This window comes from Leptopilina boulardi, unplaced genomic scaffold (genome assembly GCF_019393585.1).
Source record: "Leptopilina boulardi isolate dan_hultmark-lab unplaced genomic scaffold, ZJU_Lbou_2.1 LbouV2_341, whole genome shotgun sequence".
In the NCBI taxonomy this organism is placed as follows: Eukaryota; Metazoa; Arthropoda; class Insecta; order Hymenoptera; family Figitidae; genus Leptopilina; species Leptopilina boulardi.
In genome coordinates, this window is record NW_026137909.1 from 5,058,158 (window position 1) to 5,082,255 (window position 24,098).

At 22.9% G+C, this 24,098-nt stretch overlaps 3 protein-coding genes across 4 annotated transcripts in view; 1 reads left to right on the plus strand and 2 right to left on the minus strand.

Moving 5' to 3' along the window:
* The window catches only part of LOC127285742 (uncharacterized), a 57,360-nt gene extending 55,931 nt beyond the window's left edge, over positions 1-1,429 (minus strand). The window contains exons 1-2 of one of the 2 annotated variants that reach the window (XM_051311888.1): positions 1,123-1,429; positions 870-1,014 (exon numbers count right to left, since the gene is read on the minus strand). The gene's annotated coding sequence lies outside the window, so the exon portion shown is untranslated. Of the gene's footprint in view, positions 1-869 lie in introns of both variants that reach the window. The other variant, XM_051311886.1, reaches the window with a different exon arrangement.
* Positions 1,430-5,389: 3,960 nt separating this feature from the next.
* On the minus strand, positions 5,390-17,097 carry LOC127285751 (beta-catenin-like protein 1). Its single transcript, XM_051311920.1, has 9 exons — positions 16,899-17,097; positions 12,247-12,629; positions 11,733-12,064; positions 7,484-7,707; positions 7,203-7,385; positions 6,859-7,006; positions 6,474-6,640; positions 5,776-5,959; positions 5,390-5,649 (listed from the first exon to the last, which is right to left on the minus strand). Exons 1-9 carry the CDS (start codon positions 16,926-16,928, stop codon positions 5,561-5,563), a joined length of 1,740 nt encoding a protein of 579 aa, XP_051167877.1. The 5' UTR covers positions 16,929-17,097; the 3' UTR covers positions 5,390-5,560.
* A 720-nt stretch (positions 17,098-17,817) lies between these two features.
* On the plus strand, positions 17,818-23,892 carry LOC127285772 (ribonuclease H1-like). The gene is made up of 6 exons (XM_051311950.1): positions 17,818-17,989; positions 21,348-21,479; positions 21,609-21,723; positions 22,737-22,867; positions 23,135-23,399; positions 23,611-23,892. The coding sequence occupies exons 1-6, from the start codon at positions 17,937-17,939 to the stop codon at positions 23,692-23,694; spliced, it is 780 nt and encodes a 259-aa protein (XP_051167907.1). The 5' UTR covers positions 17,818-17,936; the 3' UTR covers positions 23,695-23,892.
* The last annotated feature ends 206 nt before the right edge of the window (positions 23,893-24,098 follow it).

Sequence of the window (24,098 nt, forward strand, 5' to 3'; positions counted from 1 at the left end):
TTACTATTATTATTATTATTCTAAAATTAATCATGAAATTAATGCAATATAATGTTTTTAGTTGGTAAAAGTAGAAGAAATTTATTTAGACTATTTAGATTTTTTTTTTTTTAAATTTTATTTAAAAAAAAACATAGAATTTAGCCAGATTTTTTATCATTTAAAAAAAGCTAATAAACCTCTCGACAATATTGGCATTCCAAAAATCTGTTATTCGTAAAATTTATTACCAAGCGAGCATAAAATATTTTCATATATAGAAAATGTAAAAATATCTTTAAAAAATTATCGTCAAAAATATTTATAAACAGAGTTTTAATATCTAATAAAATCTAGTCTTATAAAATAGATCAAAAATTTTTTTTTTGGTAATAATTAAATAATAATAACAATAATAATAATAATAATAATAATACTAGTAATAATAATAATAATAGTAAAAATAATATCTATTTTTTACTTTTCCTGATGTTGCTAAAAAATAATAATAACAATAATTGATTTTTCTCGGTTGTACCTTAAAAATAATAACAAATTGTTTCCTTGGAATTTGTAAATAATTTGAATCAAAATTTTCCAATTATTACAAATGCAAATAAAAATAAATTATAAATAAAATTCGAATAGTAAAAAAAAAGCATTGAAGGTATATTGTAACATGATTCGCAATGAATCAAAACACACACATTCTCCCTCTTCATATTGCCCTTTAAATTTTAAACGCACCCATATAAAAAGGTCACCAATTCATATAGAAGAAAAAACAAAATTCTAGGAAGGGTCCAGGCAATACGAATCCTCCCCTCCTTTCAACACACAAAAAAAAATATAATACACAATAACAATAGAAGAAAATATCATCTGCTCACCAAGAATATGGACGGAAAAATCCCTATTATCCTTGTTCGCAGTTTCCCACTGCCACTAGACAATTTTCCCTCCTAGGGAAGCACAAATAATTTTTCCTTTTTTGTTTTTTTTAAATCCCAATTTTTATTTCCATGGCACTTACTCCTTTTTTTGTTGAATTAAAAAAAAAAAAAAAACACCAATTTAAAAAAAATAATTTATTTTTCCTTCTAAAATATTGCGCGAAACAATTTATTATTATAATTCACATACTAGTTGGGAACGTGCGTTGACCTACGACTGGCTTTCCGTGGAACGAAAGTGAGAAGAAGAAGAGAGAGAGAGAGAAAGAAAGAAAAGAGAGAAAAGTCGTCGAGGCGCCTTGAGGAAAGCGAGCGCATTTAATAGTTCTACGACGAAAATAAACCGGTCGCGCAAGAGGGTAAAGAAATTTTATTTTTCTCCCCTTTTTAAAACATCATTACAAGGGAGGAGAGAAAAAATTAAGTGAAAAAGATAGAGAGAAATGTTAAAACATCTGAACATGAGAGCTACTCAGTTCAAACTGCGCTCGCGCGCTGCGCAGACCACGAGTGAACTGTGTCTTCATATGGCGCACGCGCAATTACACGCACTACGCATGCCTTAACGCATGCGCCATTGAGAGAATTATAAATTTTTTTCCCTCCCATTTTTTTTTTGCCCCTCACACATCACGCGGGAAAATTATTCTCTTGTTACATAAAAATTTTTATACTATATATTTTCTTCGTTAATTATGATTAATGTTAATTAAATTTCAACTAATTTATTAAAATTTCACCTTGTTATTATTAGTCAAGAAAAAAAAATTTATACATTTTGCGAACAGTGCAAGAAATTAATTCAAATGTCGATTGTAGTCGCATGGTGGAGCAAAAACAAATCAATCTTTCGACTTGTAAATGATTTAAATAATTTTATAACCCACTATAACGCTCGTAATTAAATTATTTACAAATAATAACATATTTAATACCTACTTTAACATGAAAAATATTTTTTCATCCTCTTCTCTAATATAAAATGAAAAAAAAAACCTTAAGACAAAAATAAAATGTTTTCTTTTAAATTAAAAATTTACTCGAAACACTTTTTCTACACATTTTGAAAACTGTCATTTTTTATTGAAACAAAAGCAAAACGAGAATTTTAAAAAAAGAATTTTAGATACCAAATTTATTTCAAATCAGGCAAACTGAAACATCGTTTATCTAAAACTAGCAAAATTAAACGCGCGCCAAATTAAATATTTAATTGTTTGTTATAAAGAAATTAAAGATTAATATTATCAATATTAATTTAATTTATTAGAATATTATTACATATTAAATGATAATAATGAAAATTATATGTTTACAGGCCTCGGATTATACGACTTTTTCCGACTTTTTTCAAAAATACGACTTTTATCGACTTCTTTTAATAAAATGCGACTTTTTTTTACATTTGAAAAAAAGTGTAAATAAAATACATTTATAGTATAAAATGTAGATCTTCTTCAGATGTTCTTCAATTCAATTATTTAACAAATTTGCAACTAAAATGATTCTTCACTAAATTAATTATTTTTAATAATTTTAATGAAATACATCATAAATTCAATTATATCAAAATTATTTTTCAATTAAAATTTTTATGAAATTTAACAATTGTTTAAAATTTAAAAAACAAATATCACAATAAAATTTAATTATTTTTTAAAAATTTCAATTCAAAATAAACTAAAATTCAATTATTACCCGAAATTTTAATTCAAAATCAATTAAAAATCCAATAATTATCAAAAATTTTCAATTTACAATTTAATTATTTAACAAGTTTTCAATTTAAAATGAAATAAAATTCAATTATTTTCTAAAATTTCTATTCAAAATTAATTATCCAAATTTTCAATCAAAAATTAACTTAAATTAAATTAATATCCAAAATTTCAATTAAAATTCAATTATTTCCCAAAATTTTCAATTCAAAATAAACTGAAATTCAATTATTTTCCAAATTTAAAATCAAATAAAATTTTATTATTCTTAAAAATTTGAATTCCAAATTAATTGAATTTTCAATAATTTGAATTTAAAAGCATCTAAAATTTAATTATTACTTAAATTTTCCATCGAAAATTGTTTTTTTTTAAAATTTAATAATTTCAATTATAACTCTAAGGAAATTCAATTATTTTTAACTATTTTAATAATATTCTTTGAAAATTCAACTATCTGAAACCATTTTTCAATTAAGTATTTTGTACGCATTTTCTAATAAATTTTTAGTGAAATCATCTAAAATTTTAATTACAAAACACTTAAAGTTTCAATTAATTTCAAAAATCACAATTTTAAATCTTTGAAAATTCAATTAAATTTAAAAAATGTTTTACAAAAATTGTTTGATAATTTCAAATTTTTGAACACTCTTTTTGCATGATGAAATGAAAAAATTTTCTATTTTCTTTAGTTAGAAAATAAAATTTTAGTAATTTATAAGAAACGAAAAATTTTTATAGGAAATAAAAATTAAAAAATTGAATTTTATTTGAAAATACAAAATAGAAAAAATGAAAAATAATGAGATATTTCTTTTTTTGTAAAAAATGGATCCCAATATTTTTAATATTTATTAATTAAATATAAAATTTTAGAAAATATAAATTTAGAACACTAAAATGATTCTTCACTAAATTAATTATTTTTAATAATTTTAATGAAATACATCACAAATTCAATTATATCAAAATTATTTTTTCAATTAAAATTTTTATGAAATTTAACAATTGTTTATAATTAAAAAAAAAAAATATCACAATAAAATTGAATTATTTTTTTAAAATTTCAATTCAAAATAAACTAAAATTCAATTATTACCCGAAATTTTAATTCAAAATCAATTAAAAATCCAATAATTATCCAAAATTTTCAATTTAAAATTTAATTATTTACCAAGTTTTCAATTTAAAATGAAATAAAATTCAATTATTTTCTAAAATTTCTATTCAAAATTAATTATCCAAATTTTCAATCAAAAATAAACTTAAATTAAATTCTAATCCAAAATTTCAATTAAAATTCAATTATTTCCCAAAATTTTCAATTCAAAATGAACTGAAATTCAATTATTTTCCAAATTTAAAATCAAATAAAATTTCATTATTCTCGAAAATTTGAATTCAAAATTAATTGAATTTTCAATAATTTGAATTTAAAAGCATCTAAAATTTTCCATCGAAAATTTTTTTTTTTTGAAATTTAATAATTTCAATTATAACTCTAAGGAAATTCAATTATTTTTAACTATTTTAATAATATTCTTTGAAAATTCAACTATCTAAAACCATTTTTCAATTAAAAATGATTTTCAAATTATTGTATTTTGTCCTCATTTTCTAATAAATTTTTAGTTAAATCGTCTAAAATTTTAATTACAAAACACTTAAAGTTTCAATTAATTTCAAGAATCTTAATTTTAAATCTTTGAAAATTCAATTAAATTTAAAAAATGTTTTCCAAAAATTGTTTGATAAATTATTTTTAGTTGAGTAAAATTTAATAATTGTTTGAAAATTAACAATATCTTTTGAAATTTAATTATTTCTAAAAATTTCAACTTTGACCCCTCGAAAAGGATTATTATTAAAAAAAAAAATTTTTATTTAAAAATCTGTAAAATATGTTTGTTAAAATAAAAAACAAATCCACTTTTTTTTGGAATATAAATCGACTAAAACGAATTTTTGTGTCTTTAAGTTGATTCGAGGCCTGTGTTTTTATAATTAATATTTAATAGATATTCGTTGGCCCCTGGTACCTTAAAAATTAATTTTTAAAAATAAATTTTTTTCAAATTACTATCTTGTACGAAATTTCCTGGCGCATCTTTTTTCTCATCATACATTTTTTGTATTTGTATACAATTTTTGAATGAATATACAACTTTAAAAAAAATTTCGTTGGTAAACGTTGTGTACTTCAGCTTCGTGAATTGAATTTTCGAATTTGGAATTTTAAAGAAACTTATTCCGAAATTTGGAAACACAATTATACAACTTTGGCAAAAATGAGAAAAAGAATTGTCAAAATTTGACACGTCATAAGATTACTATTCAAAAAAAACACGTGAAATCAGAAAAGGCCAACTTCAAGTTAGGACAGAAGGACAGACCAAGCATTTTATTATTATATAATTTAGGAAAAAAATAACTTTAAAGTGCTATAATTTTTAAAGTAATTTAGTTATGTCATTTTAGAAGAGAAAAATTTTTTTTTACCAGAATCGGGAACAAGTGAAATTTTTTTTTATTAAATTACCCGCCATTTTGTTATTTTTAAATTTTTTCAACGGATTTTGAAAGAAAAATGAAAGCTCTTTCAAATGCAAAAAGAAAAAAAAACTAAATTACTTTAAAATTTTTTTCTTCTAAATTTTAGATAAACAACGCTTCATCCTGTCTGATTTAAAATGAATTTGGTCTAGAAAAAAGTGCAGGTAAAAAATATTTAATTAATTTAAATTTTAAAATCATCTCTTTAATCATTAATTGGTTTGGTTTTACTTTTCTATATATATATAATATTATAAAAGTCGATTCTAAATATATATAAATACCTTGATAGTACAAAAAAATTCCCGTAATGATCCTTAAAAAAAAAAAAAAAATCATTCAAAAAACATTAATTTAAAATTTGTCAATCAATTGAAGAATATGTTGTTGTTCAGCTTCTTTGTACTCTGGTTCTGCAGCATCTCCCAAATTTCCTGCATATTCTAAAAATAAAAATCATTCAAAAAAAAATGATTATTTATAGAAATTAAATTTTATTGAATATTGAGAGAAATTAAATTTAATAAAATAAATTTTTTTTTAAAAAACTATTACTAAAAAAATATTACCTCGCATTATATGTCTAATTGTTTTCAGAGAAGCTCTTCTCTGTGATAAAATTCTAGTTACTCTTTGTTTAACGGCCGGTGGACAACCAGCACATGCTTCTAAAAGAATATAATCTACACCTTGTAGAATAAATAATCCGCCATCGAGTCTTTTTAAATAAGATTCATCTTCATCATTCTCTTCCTAGAATTGAATTTATTATATTTTTTTTAATATTAAACTATTGTATTATTACTGTTTTTAATTTAAATTTAAAAAAAAATTTAATTCTAAGTTTAAAGCGGTGCATAGAGCTGAATTTTTGGAATCTGGTTATTAAAATTCGTTTTATTTAACCCTTAACTGGCACCAAGGGGTCCAGTAGACCCAAGTATTTTTTCGAGTTCAAATTAATTGAATGTGTAGCTTTTGAATATTTTTTTATATTTTAATATATTAGTTGCACATATTCTTAGTAATTTTCTAAATTTTTTGATACAACTAATTCGATACAAAAGAATAAATTAACTTCAAACATTAATAATTATAAATTTTGTATTTTCACCTAAAAAGTCACATTTTATTCTGCAAAATAAATACCTTTTTTACCTTAATTTTTCGTTTTAATAATGTGATATTGCATGTCATGAATTTAAATTGAGACAAAAAATTATATTGTTAATAGTTTGCAATTAAAAACAAAAAAAAAAATACAAACCTGCGCCTCTTTTTCAATTTCCTCTACCCTTTCTAAATATTTAAAATGAAGTTCCATAAGTCTGTCAACTTTTTCAAAATCATTTTCAGTAAATTTACTGAGTAAACGTTGCCTCTGTGTTCCTTTACAATTTTTCAACATACTCGCAATAATCCAAACAACGTATTCTAAACATTTAATAAAAGTTTTTTTTTTAATTAACATTTATTTGAAAAAAAAAACAACTGTAAGTCAAATTTTTTCAAATATTTAAGAATTTAACTTGATTCGAAAACAAGAAAATCACGCTGTAAGTAAGAAAAAAAAATAATAAAAATATTAATTTAATTTTATAATTTTGAAAAGTATTTAAAATTTTCAAAAATTAGTTAAAAATAATAAATACCTTCGTGTTGTTCAACAGATAATAATTTCTTTCTATTTTTTGTTGGCGTTTTCATAAAAAGTGGAAATATTGTCCTCAATCCCAAAATGTCGACAAATTTATTACAATTATCTTTTCCATCTGGACCATTCATTGCATAACTAAGAACCTGAGGAAAATTATTAATATAATTCTTTTTATCATCGAAACTTCAATCGACAGAATTTTTATCTCTACGAATTGTTATTTAATAGAAATTTTAAAAACGCCGAATTTTTATTTCACCGAAATTCCAAATGTCCGAACAAATATCCAACAGAAAAGTTTTGTGCGAGAATTAAAAATTTTTTTTTTAAATTGAATACCTTCAATGAACCATTCCTTGACATTTTCTTCTCACGTAGCATTAAATTCATAAGTTGAAGACCTTCACCTCTGAGAAATCTATCTTTATTTACAGTTAACAATAAACTTGAGCATAGAACATTAAAAAGATTTTCCATCATTTCCTGTTCGTCTGCACTTTGTGGATCGTGACGTTTGTAATACTGAAAAAAAACCGATTTTTAAAAAATTTCCATCTATAAGAGAAAGAAATTTTATTTTTTAAATTAGCAAATTGTGGCTAAAATTATGGAATTTCTACCGCAAGTTGTTGTAGTAAAACATCAACACCGTCTAAATCTCCCAAAAGTGTGGCATTGTCAATTGAATCTTGAAGAAGAATTGAAAGTAATTCACTGGCATAAAGTTTATTTGCATCGTAGGGCATTTTTGCTTTTATTCTTTTTAATAGCCATTGCATTAATCCTTGTTTTCCCGCTTCTGCTCTTAGTTCTGGATTAAATTCCAATACATTTTCAAAAATTGCTGCAAAAACGAACAAATTTATTTTGAATTTGATGATTGAAATTATTTTTTAACAGATAAATTTTTATATTTTTATTTGAAAATATTTAAAATTTGGAAAAATTTTTTTAATTAGGGTCAGCCAGGGTAAATCCGAACGCTTTTAGTAAGTTTCAACAATAACATAAGTTTTTTCTTTTAAAAGACAATACTTTCGGTATTCTGGTGCATGAAGTTGTTACTTTACTTCCATAGAACAATTTTATGGGGTAGCAAAATTTTTTTGATAAATTACAATCGCAGGAAACTTAGCGTTCGTATTTACCTCGATACTTTGCAATTTTCCTAAAATACCGGGGTAAATACGAACGCCGCACTGTATTTCAGAAAAATCTTAGGGAAAATAAATTTAAAGTATTGCAATTGTTAAACTTATATAAAAACTCAACAAAAAAATACGATAATAAACCTATTATGTAATAATGCATCATATATAAATACAAAAATCAAACAGGTTAAAAATTAAAATGCATTACACAATTAAAATCTTCAATAACTTTATCAAGTTATAACGGATTTTTGCAAAACTTGCTACAGAATGTATTTTGGAGTGATTGAATGTAAATACAAAAATAAAATTCAAATTTTTTAAATTCAAAATGGCGGACTTTCCTAAATCTTATTTTTAAAAATGATGAAATTTGCTAACTCCAAATTCGTAATCAGTGACCCTGAAACACCCCGAGTAACAATTTTCGAGCGAATCCAATGAATTTTTTAATTCTCGTCCGCCATTTTGAATTTTGAAAAACTGACTTGAAATTGGTAATCAGCGACCCCAAAAACCCTAGAATACCAAATTTTTTTTAAGATCGTGAAAAACTTTTTTTCAACAAACCATTTGGCAAAAAAAGTGGAACACTCCTTCGAGAGAACAGAGATTAAGTTTCTACTTATTAATTACTAACGAAGATACATATAGAAAGAAAAACTTTTTTCTATGTACTTTTATAATGTTAAAATAATAGTGTAATGAAATAAAAACAATTTTTGATATAAGAAAAAATAATTGAAAATACCGTTCGGATTTACCCCGGTTTTCCAATTTTCCGGGGTAAATATACGAACGGTCTGATATTATTAATAAAATTTTACAGAAGGCAAAAATGAAAAATAGTTTCTGTTCTAGTATTCATAACAAACAATTTTAAATAATAAAATAAATTTTTAGCTTCTTTTTCTTCAAATACGAGACAAAATACTGAAAGAGTGTCATCTTTGATTTTCAATCTTTTTTGCAATACTCGTTATCTTTGTTTATGCTATTGCTAATTAACAAACGAAAAATGGGATAATACTTAGAATCTCTTCAAGAGGATCTGAGGTAAAAATTCTCATGTCTAACTTATTTTTTTAAATTTTAATTAAGCTGAAATAATTAGCGTTCGGATTTAACCCGGCTGACCCTAAATTTTTTAATTTTTGCTTAAAAAAGGGAAAAAAGGGGAAATTTTGTTTGAAAAAAGGGGAAAAATAGGGTAAAATCTAAATGTATATTTTCCTTAATCAAAATGCTTTAAAGTTGTTTTAAATTACACTACCGGTGAAAATTTTGAGACCACCCATTTTCTCGATGAATAAAAAAACTTCTTAAAACATAGAAAGTATAGAAACCAACATTTTTTTCCAAATTTTTTAAAAGATGATAAATTTATAGAGAAAAGTGAGATTTAAAGGAGAGATTTTACCAATATAGTATTTATTTATTTTTTTTTTTAAATGTAATTTTCAATTTTTTATAAAAATTTGAATTCTATACATTTAATAAATAAACACTTTTTAATTTTTAAACTTATTTTAAAATTAATTTTTCACAGAATGAAAATTACTTCTAAACTAATTTTTTTCTTGCAAAATGCTAGTAATTTTTTATTTTAACAAACCGAATACCGTCTTATAAAATATACAAAACTTGATTTTATTCATATTTTTCAAAGAAACTGAAATTTTTAATTTATTTAAATTAAATTTTAAAATTAATTTTCTCTTTAAAAAAAGAATTCTAATTTTTCTAATTCAGGCCTCGGATTGACTTTAGAAAGAGAAGGAAGTAGTTTTAGTCGATTTAGATTAAAAAAAAAGTCGATTTTTTTTATTTTAATTAAATTTAATTAGTTAATAAATATTTTACTTTAAATAACTAATGTTATTAGATATTAAATACATTTTATTAATTCATCAATTTTAATTAAGTAGGACAAACTTCTAAAAAATAAAATAAAATTTTAGAATTTTTATTTGAAACTTTTTTAAATAATTGAATTTTTAAAAAAAATATAAAATTTTTTTTAAATAATTGAAGTTTGGAAATAAGTTTTTAAAAATAATTAAATTTCAGACAATAATGAAATTTTACAGAATTGAAAATAATTTATCAATTATATAATTTTAGATAACATTTTTTAAAAGTAATTAAATTTTAGATTAGGATTTACAAAATTCACATTTTTGAAATTTAAACTTCAAGTGATTTTTAATTGAAATTTTTTGTAATTTCTGTTGATAAAGAATTTATTAGAAATTACAGACAAAAATTAAATTTCAAAAGTTTTTAATTGAAAAATGCTTTCAAATAATTGAATTTTTAAAGAATATTGTGAAAAATCATTTAAAATAATTATATTTCGAAAGAGTAATAGTTAAAATTATTAAATTTCAAAAAGTTTTAGATGGAAAATTTTAAAACGTAAATTGAAATTTTTTGTAATTTTTGTTTGATGATTTTTTTTTTTTAATTGTAAATAATTGTTAAATTTCATTAAATTTTTAATTAAAAAATAGTTTAAGATAAATGAATTCGTGAAGAATTTTATTAGAATTATTTAAGATAATTAATTTAGAGAAAAATTATATTTTGTTTACAAATTTCGTAATAAAAATAAAATGTCGAAAAAGTCGCATCTTATTAATTAATTATTAGAAATTAAATAATTTTTTTCTAATTCTATAATAAGAATGTTTCAAAGGAATATTTCCATCAACTTTTTTTTTTAAACTTCAAAATTAAACTATGACAATTTTTCAAGATTTCAATTGAATAGGCCAAATTTTGAAAAATAATAATTTAAAATTACTTTAAAAGAAGAAAAAATTCTAAGTCATTGTACAAATTATTTGAATTCAGAATTTTGGCAAATGTTTTAAATAATTAAATATTTTCAAAGAAATTAATAAAAATATTATTGAAATAAATTAATTTATTAATTGAAATTGTTGTAAATTTTAAATTACTGAAATACTTTCTTCTCGAAAGACGGACACTTTTTACAAAAGCAGCTAGAGATCCTTATCTTATATAAATTTCCTAAATCCTAAAGATTATACGAATCCATACAAAAACACGATTGCAAAACGAAAAGTAATATAATGAGGGGTTCATTACCTCCTGCCGCCGTCAGATGGCAGCAGCATGTAGGGCGCACAAAGTCGCAGCTGTTATTAGATTACTCTTCTACTTTTTGTTTTGCAACCATGTTTTTCTATGGATTCGTACAGTCTTTTGGATTTAGGAAATTTATAAGATGAGGATTTTGGCTGATTTTGTTAAAAGTGTTCGTGTTTCGAGAAAAAAGTATTTTAAAATCAATACTATTTCACGTTCAGAGCGATAATTACAGCTCTCTTCTTGCCAAAGAATTTCAGATACCGTTCGACACTCTTAATGCATAAATATAAAAACGAAACAAGAAAATAACTTCATTGTTAATAAATTTATATGAACACAAATCTAAAACATCTATTATCTATATATAATTATACATTAAATAAATTCTGCTTCCTCATAAAATACTATTTTTAAATATTTAAAACTCAATTTGTTTTAAATTGGGCACGTAAGCTGATTTTAAAACCTATTGAGAAAAGTTTTTTTTATTCATCTTAGAACCATAATCAAAAAGAATTTTTAAGTGCCAATTCATTTTTATTTAAACCTCCTTTTGGCGCACCGTGGGCGATGAGAATGTAAAAAGAGAAAAACGAATTACCTAATGTGTTGTGCACTCCATCACTTTCTTCCTTGACTGTTTCGTCGAGTCTCTCAATATTTTGAACGAGAAGAGCAAAAATTTGTTGATCAACAAGTGTATTAATCAATGATTCAACGCTCTCAACAGTCTCGTCGAAATTTTCCATATCAGTGAGATCTTGCAATAAAGTAACAATACCAACTGCAACATCTGTATTCTCATGGGACAAAAGTTCAAGTAAAGAAGGAACTACATTTAATTCAACCATTGTCGGATATAAATCCGGACATGTGGAGACTTGACGAAGTTCCTGAATTGTTTCATGTAATTCAATTTCCGATTCCATGAATCTAGAAGAAAAAAAAAATCAGAAATGAAAAAATTTAATTTTTTCAGAGGGTTAGAAATTAAAAAATTGAAAATTTTTCTTTTTGAAATTTCTGATCCCTTAATTAAAGGGATTTTTAAATTAAAAGTAATTATTTCTGAACTGTTATTTCCCTACGGTGACGTAAGTAAAATCAAAAAATACTTTTCCGGTTGATCGGGAAATTTGACTCTCATTTCCTGATTTCTGAGTGCTCGCTTTTCAAAGAGAAGAATCATTCTTTTAAGTGAAGCTTCATCGAGAAGTTCTGTTTCTGCGGCTTCTGTCTCAACATATTTGAGAATATCTTCCTTCTCCTCTTCAGTTAATTGTGTCTCAACAACATCGTGAACTGATGATGGAAGATCCGATCTAATTGGAGTTGGAGGCTCAATATTTCGAATAGGAGTACTTTCAACATCCATTTGCCTTTGACGAGGATGATATGGAGTTCTAATGACTTTTTTTCTTCTTTTTGAACTTTCCCATTCATCTTCCTCGTCGTCTTGAATTTCACCTCCTAATCCTCGTTTTGGAGTGTTTGGAGGCTACAAAAAGAAAATTGTCCGTTTAATGACGTTTATCCACCGAAATGCATTCCTCCAGAACATAAAATTAACATCTAAATAATTAAAATAATCAGGGTGATAACACAAAAAAAAAATTATTATGTTTTTCCCTGATTCCAAGACAAAATTAAAATTTTTTCTCTAACCCTAATGAAAATATTTCAAGAGGTTTTCAATAACAGGCCTCGGATTGCACGATTTTTTCGAATTTTTTTTTTATATTTTAAAATTTAATCATAAAAAAATATATTAACTTGAATTGTTTGCAAAATCAATTATTTTCAATAATTTAAAACAAATTCTTCGAAAGTTACATGATTTAAAAATTAAAACAGTTTTCAATTGAAAATTTACTAAAATTCTTAAAAAGTTTTTAAAAAATTTCACAAATTCAAAATGAAAGTTTCAATTAATAATCTCCTGAAATTCAAATATTATTTCTCAAAATTTTAACTCGAACTCTTCTAAAATAAAATTATTTCTAAATTTTTTAACAAAAATTCTATGTTGAATAATTTAATTTTAATAATTTTAATCAACATTTTGGAAAATTTAATTATTTAAAACATTTTCTAATTCAAAATGCTCAAAAGTTTAATTATTCTGAGGCGCATGATTTTTCCCAAAAATTAAAAAGTTCGAAATTTTAATTGATCGAAATTCTAAAAGAACGACTGTTATGAAAGTCGACATTTTATTTAGTCGATATTTGATTTGATTGAAAATCTAAATGCTCGATATTTAAATTGGTCGACATTTTATATAGACGATATTTTATTTGGTCGAAATTTTAAATGATCAACATTTAAAGTAGTCGAAATTTTATTAGTTCGATATTCTAAATGATAGAAATTTAGAAGCATCGAATTTTATATCAATCGAAATTTAATTTGATCGATATTTTAAAAGCTCGACATTTTTTTAGCTATACGAGTTTCATCTCTATGCTGTTATTATTATTTACATCAATAATTTCAAATTTTCCGCAAAATTTCAATGTACTTTACCGACAAACAACATAGAAAGGAAACTCGTATAGCTAAAAAAGTGTCGAGCTTTTAAAATATCGATTAAATTAAATTTCGATGGATATAAAATTCGATGCTTCTAAATTTCTATCATTTAGAATATCGAACAAATAAAATATCGACCACTTTAAATGTGGATCATTTAGAATATCGACCAAACAAAATATCGAACTAATAAAATTTCGTCCACTTTAAATGTCGATCATTTAGAATTTTGACCAAATAAAATATCGTCTAAATAAAATGTCGACCACTTTAAATATCGACCATTTAGATTTTCGATCAAATAAAATATCAACTAAATAAAATGTCGTCCTTCATAAATGTCGATTATTTAAAATTTCGACCGAATAAAAAATCGACTGAATAAAATGTTGACCATTTTAAATATCGATCATTTAGAATTTCGTTCAAATAAAATATCGACTTAATGTAATTCGATCAATTAAATTTTCGACCTTTTTAATTTTTGGCAAATGAATTCGGTCTAATTATTTTTAAAGTCTTAATTAAAAATCTTTTGAAATTCAATTATTTCACAAACTTTCATTTAAAATTAATTTTTTTTTCAATAATATTTTAATGAAATTCTTCGAAAATTTAATTATTTAAAACATTTTCTAAAATTCTGAATTCGAATAATGTGCATAAATCAGACTTGAAATTTTTTTTATTTTTTTAATATACCTTGAATTTTTTTTTGAAAATTTGTTCTGAAACTGAATTGAAATCTTGAAAATTTGTTTCACTTTAATTCGGTGGTTTAAAAACAAAAATTGTTAAAAATATTTCTGTGAAACATTCTTTTTAGAGAATTAATAAATTTAATTTAATTTCTAATAACAAATTGTTAATAATAATAAAATATTTATCAACTAATTAAATTTATTGAAAATAAAAAAATGGACTTTTTAGACATGTCTTGTAATGTAAATCGACTAAAATGACTTTTTTTTTCTTTCAAAAGTCGATCCGAGGCCTAAAATTATAAAAATATTATTATTACATAATAATAAAATGCTTGGTCTGTCCTTCTGTCCGAACTTGAAGTTGGCCTTTTCTGATTTCACGTGTTTCTTTTAATAGTAATTTTATGACGTGTCAAATTTTGACAATTCTTTTTCTCATTTTTGCCAAAGTTGTATAATTGTGTTTCCAAATTTCGGAATAAGTTTCTTTAAAATTCCAAATTCCAAAATTCAATTCACGAAGCTGAAGTACACAACGTTTACCAAAGAAATTTTTTTTAAACTTGTATATTCATTCAAAAATTCTATACAAATACAAAAAATTTATGATGAGAAAAAAGATGGGCCAGGAAATTTCGTACAAGATAGTAATTTGAAAAAAATTTATTTTTCAAAATTAATTTTTAAGGTATCAGGGGCCAACAAATACCTATTAAATATTATTTATAAAAACACAGGCCTCGAATCAACTTAAAGACACAAAAAAGTCGTTTCAGTCGATTTATATTCCAAAAAAAAGTGAATTTGTTTTTTATTTTAACAAAAATATTTTACAGATTTTTAAATAAAAAATTTTTTTTAATAATAATCCTTTTCGAAGGGTTAAAGTTGAAATTTTTAGAAATAATTAAATTTCAAAAGATATTGTTAATTTTCAAACAATTATTAAATTTTACAGAACTAAAAATAATTTATCAAACAATTTTTGGAAAACATTTTTTCAATTTAATTGAATTTTCAAAGATTTAAAATTGAGATTTTTAAAATTAATTGTTTAAGTGTTTTGTAATTAAAATTTTAGATGATTTCACTAAAAATTTATTAGAAAATGAGGACAAAATACAATAATTTGAAAATCATTTTTAATTAAAAAATGGTTTCAGATAGTTGAATTTTCAAAGAATATTATTAAAATAGTTAAAAATAATTGAATTTCCTTAGAGTTATAATTGAAATTATTAAATTTCAAAAAAAAAATTTTCGATGGAAAATTTTAGAAATAATTAAATTTTAGATGCTTTTAAATTCAAATTATTGAAAATTCAATTAATTTTGAATTCAAATTTTTGAGAATACTGAAATTTTATTTGATTTTAAATTTGGAAAATAATTGAATTTCAGTTCATTTTGAATTGAAAATTTTGGGAAATAATTGAATTTTAATTGAAATTTTGGATAATAATTTAATTTAAGTTCATTTTTGATTGAAAATTTGGATAATTAATTTTGAATAGAAATTTTAGCAAATAATTGAATTTTATTTCATTTTAAATTGATGACTTCGTAAATAATTAAATTTTAAATTGTAAATTGTGGATAATTATTGGATTTTGAATTGATTTTGAATTAAAATTTCGGGTAATAATTGAATTTTAGTTTATTTTGAATTGAAATTTTTAAAAAATAATTCAATTTTATTGTGATATTTTTTTTTAAATTATAAACAATTGTTAAATTTCATAAAAATTTTAATTGAAAAATAATTTTGATATAATTGAATTTGTGATGTATTTCATTAAAATTATTAAAAATAATTAATTTAGTGAAGAATCATTTTAGTTCAAAATTTGTTAAATAATTGAATTGAAGAAGATCTGAAGAAGATCTACATTTTATACTAAAAAAATGTAATTTATTTACATTTTCTTTTCAAATGTAAAAAAATGTCGCATTTTATTAAAATAAGTCGAAAAAAGTCGTATTTTTGAAAAAAGTCGGAAAAAGTCGTATAATCCGAGGCCTGTAAACATATAATTTTCATTATTATCATTTAATATGTAATAATATTCCAATAAATTAAATTATTATTGACAATATTAATCTTTAATTTCTTTATAACAAACAATTAAATACTCAATTTGGCGCGCTTGCGTGCGTTTAATTTTGCTAGTAAGACAATAATTTTTAGAAGCAAAAGTTTGAATTGAAAATTTCAAAAATTATAATTTTTAGTAGCATTTTTAGAAATTTGATATTTTTCCAGTACTTTTCATAAAATTCCCTGACTTTTCAATGATTTTCCTAACCTGTGGCAACACTGATAATGTTATTAATTATACTTTCTGAAATATCAATTTAAAAAAAAAAATTATAACCTACAAAATTTATTTGTTTATACAAATTGCAAAAAAAAAATTTATATTATACTGCGGGTAATAATTTTTTATGAGCAAAATTTCGATTTATAAAATTTTGAGGTTAGATTGACTGATTTTTATTGCAAGAAATATGAAAGAAGAAAACAATTTTACCTTATAGGATAACAATTCTCCGATATCCATTATTTCTAGATAAAATACAACTTTTTTTTCAAAATTATTATTAACACTTTTTAAAGGAGATTCGTTATTTTTTTTTAGAGAAACGAAAAAATAAAATTGAATGAATGTAACTGAATACGGTGTGTCAAAAATTTTGTAAACAAGTAATTCCAAAGCAGCCTTAGCGCTCAGGGTTGAAACAGTATTGAGGAAGAAAAACGACGGTGGCGCTGTTCTGGTGAATGGCGGGAGAACTATCAAAATTTAAATAATTTTTGAAGAAAAAATATATTATTTAAATAATTAAACATAATTGTTATTTCGTTGTAAAGGTCCTAAATAATTATTGTTATTATATAAATAAATAATTATTATTAAATAACTTTTTTTTCTAATTGAGTGTAATTTTTTTCACAAACATTTTATATTCAGAAATGAATATGGAATATAAATTATATGTTACAAACATAGGACACGGAAAACACTTAATTTAATTAATATTTTATAAATAAACAATTTAAAAAGACTATTTATAATAACAAATTTTTATAAAACAAAAATTATTTTTAAATGCGAGAAAAATCTATTTTTTGTTTTTAAATTTGTCAAATGGATCTCGAAAAATTTTATTTTTTATTTAAAATAACTAAAAATTCCTATTGTTTATAAAAAAAATTTTTTTTTTGTCTATATTATTTTTATAAACTAATTTTGAAATATTCGATTAAATGGTATTTCTGTTAAATAATAAATCAAAGAAATGAGAATTCGGCTAAAAATAAATTCTGAATAATAAAATTGAGTCGAATAAAAATTTTAAGAAATTAATTTTAAAACACAGTCGCTCATTGGTTCATACATTTTCTACGATGTCATATCTCAAATTCCATGAAGTGACACAGCCCTGATGGTAGTCAGGTTTTGGAAGCGCAGTTGTAAACAAAAGAAAATTTTCATTCTTTATTATTGTGGTAGTTTTTTTTGTTTTGTTTTGTTTAATAATTAAAGAAACAAGTATTTGAAATAAAAATGCCTTATTATGCCGTTGCAATAGGACGAATTCCAGGAATTTACGATACTTGGTAAAAAAAAAATTGAATTTTTCAGTTATAACCAAAAAAGTGAATATTTTGTATAGAGAAATTAACACATATTGGTTATTATATATAACCAATATGTGCTAATTTTTCTACAATTTTCTTTTGGATTTTGAAAGTGTTATGTTCGTAGATTAAAAAAATCGCTAGACCCAAAATCTTCCATCGAGAGCTTTTTGAGAAAAACTACTTTAAAAAATTTGATTCTTGAAAAGTTTTTTTTAAATGTAGTTTTTGTTTATTACAAATTTTATCCTATCATATGCAAATTAAGTATAGTAAAACATGGGCGATTTCACATGAGATTTTCGTCGACCCTTTAAATTCGGCCAAATATTTTTTTTTCTTGTTCTGAAGTGAAAAAAAGAGATACGTATTTTTTTATTTTTTTTTGTGAAAAATTTTCAAGTTATGAATTTTCAAAATTTCATTTTTTTCAATGTAGACCTATTTTCAATGGCTGATAACTCGAAAAAAATGGATTTTTTCAATTTTTGCTAAGAGAAAAAAAGTTTCAGTTTCTCTTTTACTTTTCAATAATGTTAACAAAAAATTTTTTTTTTTCATTTTTTATTAAAAAAATAACAATTTTTTATAAACAAATTAATTTTTTTTTTAATTTGGATGATTTAAAAAAATTTTTTTTTGTTAAATATACCTAGAAATACTAAAAAGATTTTGCAAAAAAAAATTTAGAGTGGGTCGATAAGTTTTATAGGTTTAAATAAATATTTAAACACCGCGCGCAGCATTTTGCGCATTTTTGAAAATTAAAAAAAATTGTAAAATTGTTAAAAATTATTTTATTTTTCATTTTTTTTGGAACCTTTAATAATATTTCACTAAGAAAAATAGAAAAAAATAATTTTTAACAATTTTACAATTTTTTTTTAATTTTTAAAAATGCGGTTTTTAAATGTTTTTTTAAACATTTTTTTTTTTTCATTTTTTTGGAACCTAAAATCATATTTCACTAAGAAAAATGAAAAAAAAATAATTTTTAACGATTTTACAATTTTTTTTAATTTTCAAAAATGCGCAAAATGCTACGCGCGGTGTTTAAATGTTTATTTAAACCTATAAAACTTATCGGCCCACTCTAAATTTTTTTGCAAAATCTGCTTAGTATTTCTAGATATATTTAAAAAAAAATTTTTAAATAAATAATAAATAAAAAAAAATAAATAAATAATAAATAATTAATAAATAAATATGGCAAAATTTCTGAAGTGATCTAATTAAAAAAATTTCTTAGATCCGGATAAAATTTTCATAACATTTAGTACTATGGATAAATACTTCACCCATAAATTATTATTAATTTTTATCAAAAACTATAGAGGGGGGAGAGGATTAAAATTTTGATGAAATATGAACAGTGGAGTTTTTGAAAAATCATAACTATTGTATATATAAAAGGATGAAAAAAACGGAACAATTTTCTTGAATTTTACAAAATTGTTCCTTTTTGTATCACTTATTTTATTTGACATACAACACATATTTTTTAAACATTTGTTTTTATACCAAATAAATTTGCTTCGAGTACGGAACCATCGATTTCAGTGCGAGTGTAACTCGCACTTGTCCGATTTTTTTATTTTAAAGTTGTAACGACTGAAGAAATAAATTCAAGGAAATAGTCCACTTTTTCCACTTCTTATCATGTTTATTAAATTATTTCTATAATCTACACCTAAAAATATGTGAAAATAATAAATTTGAAGCCCTTTAGATAAAATTTTTTTCGTTATTGGGAGAAAATTCATTCATTCAAAATTCAAGTGAATTTCTGTTATGGGAGTCATAAGGAATAAAAAAAAAATTTAAGGCCAGGTCCAAGTGAGGCAGCGCCATCTACATTGATACTAAAATTTTGGAAAATTTTCAACAGCCTTTTCTTGAAAACAAGAAGGTAAAATGCTTTTTCCTTTATGGATAATTGATTATTGGCAAGATATACACCGGCTAAAACTTTTTTTGAGTTAAAATAATAAAAAAAATTTCATGTCAATAAATTAAATATGAGCACTTTTTTCACAAAAACTGTAACAGTACTTTCTCAGAAATTACAATCAAAAATGCAATTTCCATTTGGAAAATTAATAAACGCTAAAAAATACACGGCCTAAGATTTACCAATCACGAAAATAAGAAAAAAAAAGTATTTTAACATAACATATTTTACTCATTATGACAGCCGTTTGGCAGGTTATATATGTCACCAGACGTTTCGCAGTTTTGCCGAAAGGAGGAGATTGGCGCTGTTGCTAACCACCTGAAATACATAATCTACCAAAGGGCTGTCACAATCAGTAAAGCAGTATCAATATGTTAAATATTTAATAAAATTTTTTTTGTTATTTTCGTGATTGGTAAATCTTAGGTCGTGTATTTTTTAGCGTTTATTAATTTTCCAAATGGAAATTGCATTTTTGATTGTAATTTCTGAGAAAGTACTGTTACAGTTTTTGTGAAAAAAGTGCTCATATTTAATTTATTGACATGAAATTTTTTTTATTATTTTAACTCAAAAAAAGTTTTAGCTGGTGTATATCTTGCCAATAATCAATTATCCATAAAGGAAAAAGCATTTTACCTTCTTGTTTTTAAGAAAAGGCTGTTGAAAATTTTTCAAAATTTTAATTTCAATGTAGATGGCGCTGCCTCACTTGGACCTGGCCTTAAGGAAATTTGGGAATCTTGGGGTAAATGGGGACAGTCAGTTTCATGCGTTTAAAACTTACTAAATTTTTTTCTGCTACATAAAATTAATCCTGAGAATGTAAATAACAACATAAAAAAATAATACCTCAAATATATATCTTTTAAAGGAAGAAACTTACGTAATTTGTGAAAAATAGTGATTTTGTCCCCATTTACCCTAACTGACCCTATATGATTTCAAAAGGTATTTTCATGCTCTTTCGAAGGGTGCAAAATTTTTTTTTTTTAAATTTCAAATTTACCCCTTTTTAGAAAATCAAAAATATTTTTGACTTTTTATTAATAAAGGACAATTTTTATTTCTTTTTTTACCCCTAAAAATTAAGCTTATAATGTATGCTTTTAATAAACAAAAAAAATTTTTCTGTTTTCAAAATATTAATTAATTAATTAATGTAAATAAAAAATGAAATATTTTACGAACAAATAAAGTTACCGTAATTCTTAACTTACCTATTGAAAGTTAACGTAATTCCGCATTCAACGAGCCCTATTTTTTTTTATTGATGAAAATATTAAGATTTGATTTATTTTTATGAAAAAAATTTATATTTTATTTCATATATGTATATATATATTTTTTTTTCATTGTCATTAATATAATTAATTTTAAAAGGGATGAATGTAAGGAACAAGTGCATCAATTTTCCGGGCCAAAATTCAAGAAATTCAACACCAGACAAGAAGCGAATGATTTTGTGAACGCATATGGAAATTCTTCAAAAAATACTAACAAAAATTCATATTAGTAAGATATGTTTTGTTTTGTATAATTTTTTTAAAATTGTTTTGTATTGAATACAATTATTGTTTTTGAAAATTTTTAAATAGTTTTTTTTTCATAAACAGTTAAAATGTTTTTTTGATTTTTCTTTAGTAAACGCGATGTTCCAAGCACAAGTGTAAAGCGACCTTTTGAACCAAATTTATATGAAAATCGAGAAGAAAAGCGAAGGAAAACTGATTCAATTAATTATGCCTCTTCTTCAAAGGTATATTTGATAAATAAAAAAAAAAAATTTATTTTAACAAAATAAGACAAAAATTCTTTTATAACGAATTTATATTGAACATAATTTTTTAGGTCATCGAATTTTTATTTTATATCACATTATTTCTATTTACTCAACTTTATATTTAAACAAAATTTTCAATAGGGACGCATGAATATGTTTCCAAAAATCATTAGTTAGAATTTTCATTTTTTGCAATTTCATTTGTCATAATTATTTTTGAGCCGAATTTTTATTTGCTCGAATTTTCATTTAACATATTATAGCCATTTTAAAGAATTTTCATTGGGTAGAATTTCATTGCATAGAATTTTCATTTGTCCGAAATTGCAAATGACAGAACAAACAATCGACAGAAAGATTTTGGCGCGATTTTTAAAATCAACCAATCAAAAATTATCCATAAAATTGTGATTGGTTGATTTTAAAAATCGCGCCAAAATCTTTCTGTCGATTGTTTGTTCTGTCATTTGCAATTTCGGACAAATGAAAATTCTATGCAATGAAATTCTACCCAATAAAAATTCTTTAAAATGCCTATTACAGTTAAATGAAAATTCGATTAAATAAAATATCTAACAATTAAAAATTCGAACAAATAACAATTCTGTGAAGTGAATTTTCGTTTATAGAAAAATTCTATAACATAGAAAATCGTTTTGATGAAAATTCTGCAAAATATATATACTAATTCGAACAAATAAAAATTCGGCTCAAAAATAATTATGACAAATGAAATTCCATAAAATGAAAATTCTAACTAATGATTTTTAGAATATATTCATTCGTCCCTTCCAATATACATTCATCGAATATTATTCATTTTTGCGAATTTTTATTTGTACCGATTAAAAAAACCGGTAAAAAGATTTCAATATGAATTTTAGATCATTTTTTTTAGAGCGCATCACAAATAAATATCTTTTTTTTTCAATAAAAAAATGAAACGCTAAACAAATGAAAATTTAATATAAATAAATTTGCAAATATAGATTGAAACACACGGATTAGAAAAAGATGAAAATGGTTTCGTGAATGTTTATACTGATGGAGCGTGTTCTCAAAATGGAAAAAGAAAAGCAAGGGCAGGAATTGGAGTTTGGTTCTCTGACGATCATCCATTGTATGTAATTTGTTTTTTCAATTTTGTTTTCTCTATTATTTTATTCCAAGTACTTAAAAATTAGTTACAATTATTATTTTTGAAAAAATTATTTTTAACATTTGTCCATGTTTTCTAGGTAATAATAATAAATATTAATTTTTCATTTAACATAATTTAAAAGCCACTAAATTTTTTATTTTTTAATTAATTTTTAATTGAAATTTTTTTTTTTTATAACCAATTGTTGATAATTATTATTTTCTTTTTAATTTGTTTATTTTAAAGGAATGTTTCTCGAGCTGTTGTTGGTCGACAAACTAATAACATGGCAGAGATTCAAGCTGTGACTATTGCTGCGAGACAAGCTCAAAAGGCGGGAATTAAAAAATTAAAAATTAATACTGACTCACAATTTCTCATTAATTGTAAAACAAAATGGATGAAAAGTTGGAAAGCCAAAGGATGGAAAACCGCTGACGGACGACCTGTGATTAATAAAGAGGAACTTTTAGAAATGGAAGCTGCAATTGCTCCACTTCAAGTTTCTTGGGTACTTGGCTTCTTTAAAAAAAAAAAAAAATACTATTTTATTAAAACTTTTTTTTGCATCTTTTTATGAACCATGATAAAAAAAAGAGTGAAAGAACGAAATCATTATTTTTTTATTCTAAAATTCTCGAAAAAAAAAATTCCAAAATTCATTGCTTTTTAATGAACTGTAAAATTATCGTTTTTTTTTTCATTTTGAATTTTATTTTCAGAATCATGTTCGTGGTCATAGAGGAATTTATGGAAATGAAATGGCTGATAAATTAGCAAGAGAAGGAGCTAACAATAAAAATTAAAAAACGTTTTCTAATTTTAAATATGTTTTTTTTCATTGTAATATTTTTTTTTGCGTGAATTGATAACTTACAAAGTTTGTGATAATTATTTTTTCTTTTCCTTTCATGTAATTAAGTTTAAATACTATATTTTTGTACAACGAATTTTTCTTAGTTAAATAAATAGATTAAAGTTGAAGTTTTTGTAAAAAAAAAGAAGTGGATGTCGTTTTATCTAATTTTCCTTTCTGCATTACTATCAATTTTTTTTATTTCAAAATTAATTGAAGAATCGATTTGAAAATATACAAAAAACTTTCTTATATAGTAAAAAATTTTCTCACTGGATGTTCTTTCAATTCGAAAGTTCCCTGCAGACTTTTAATCGGCGAAAGTAGGAAAACATAGATAATGAAAGGTCTCTT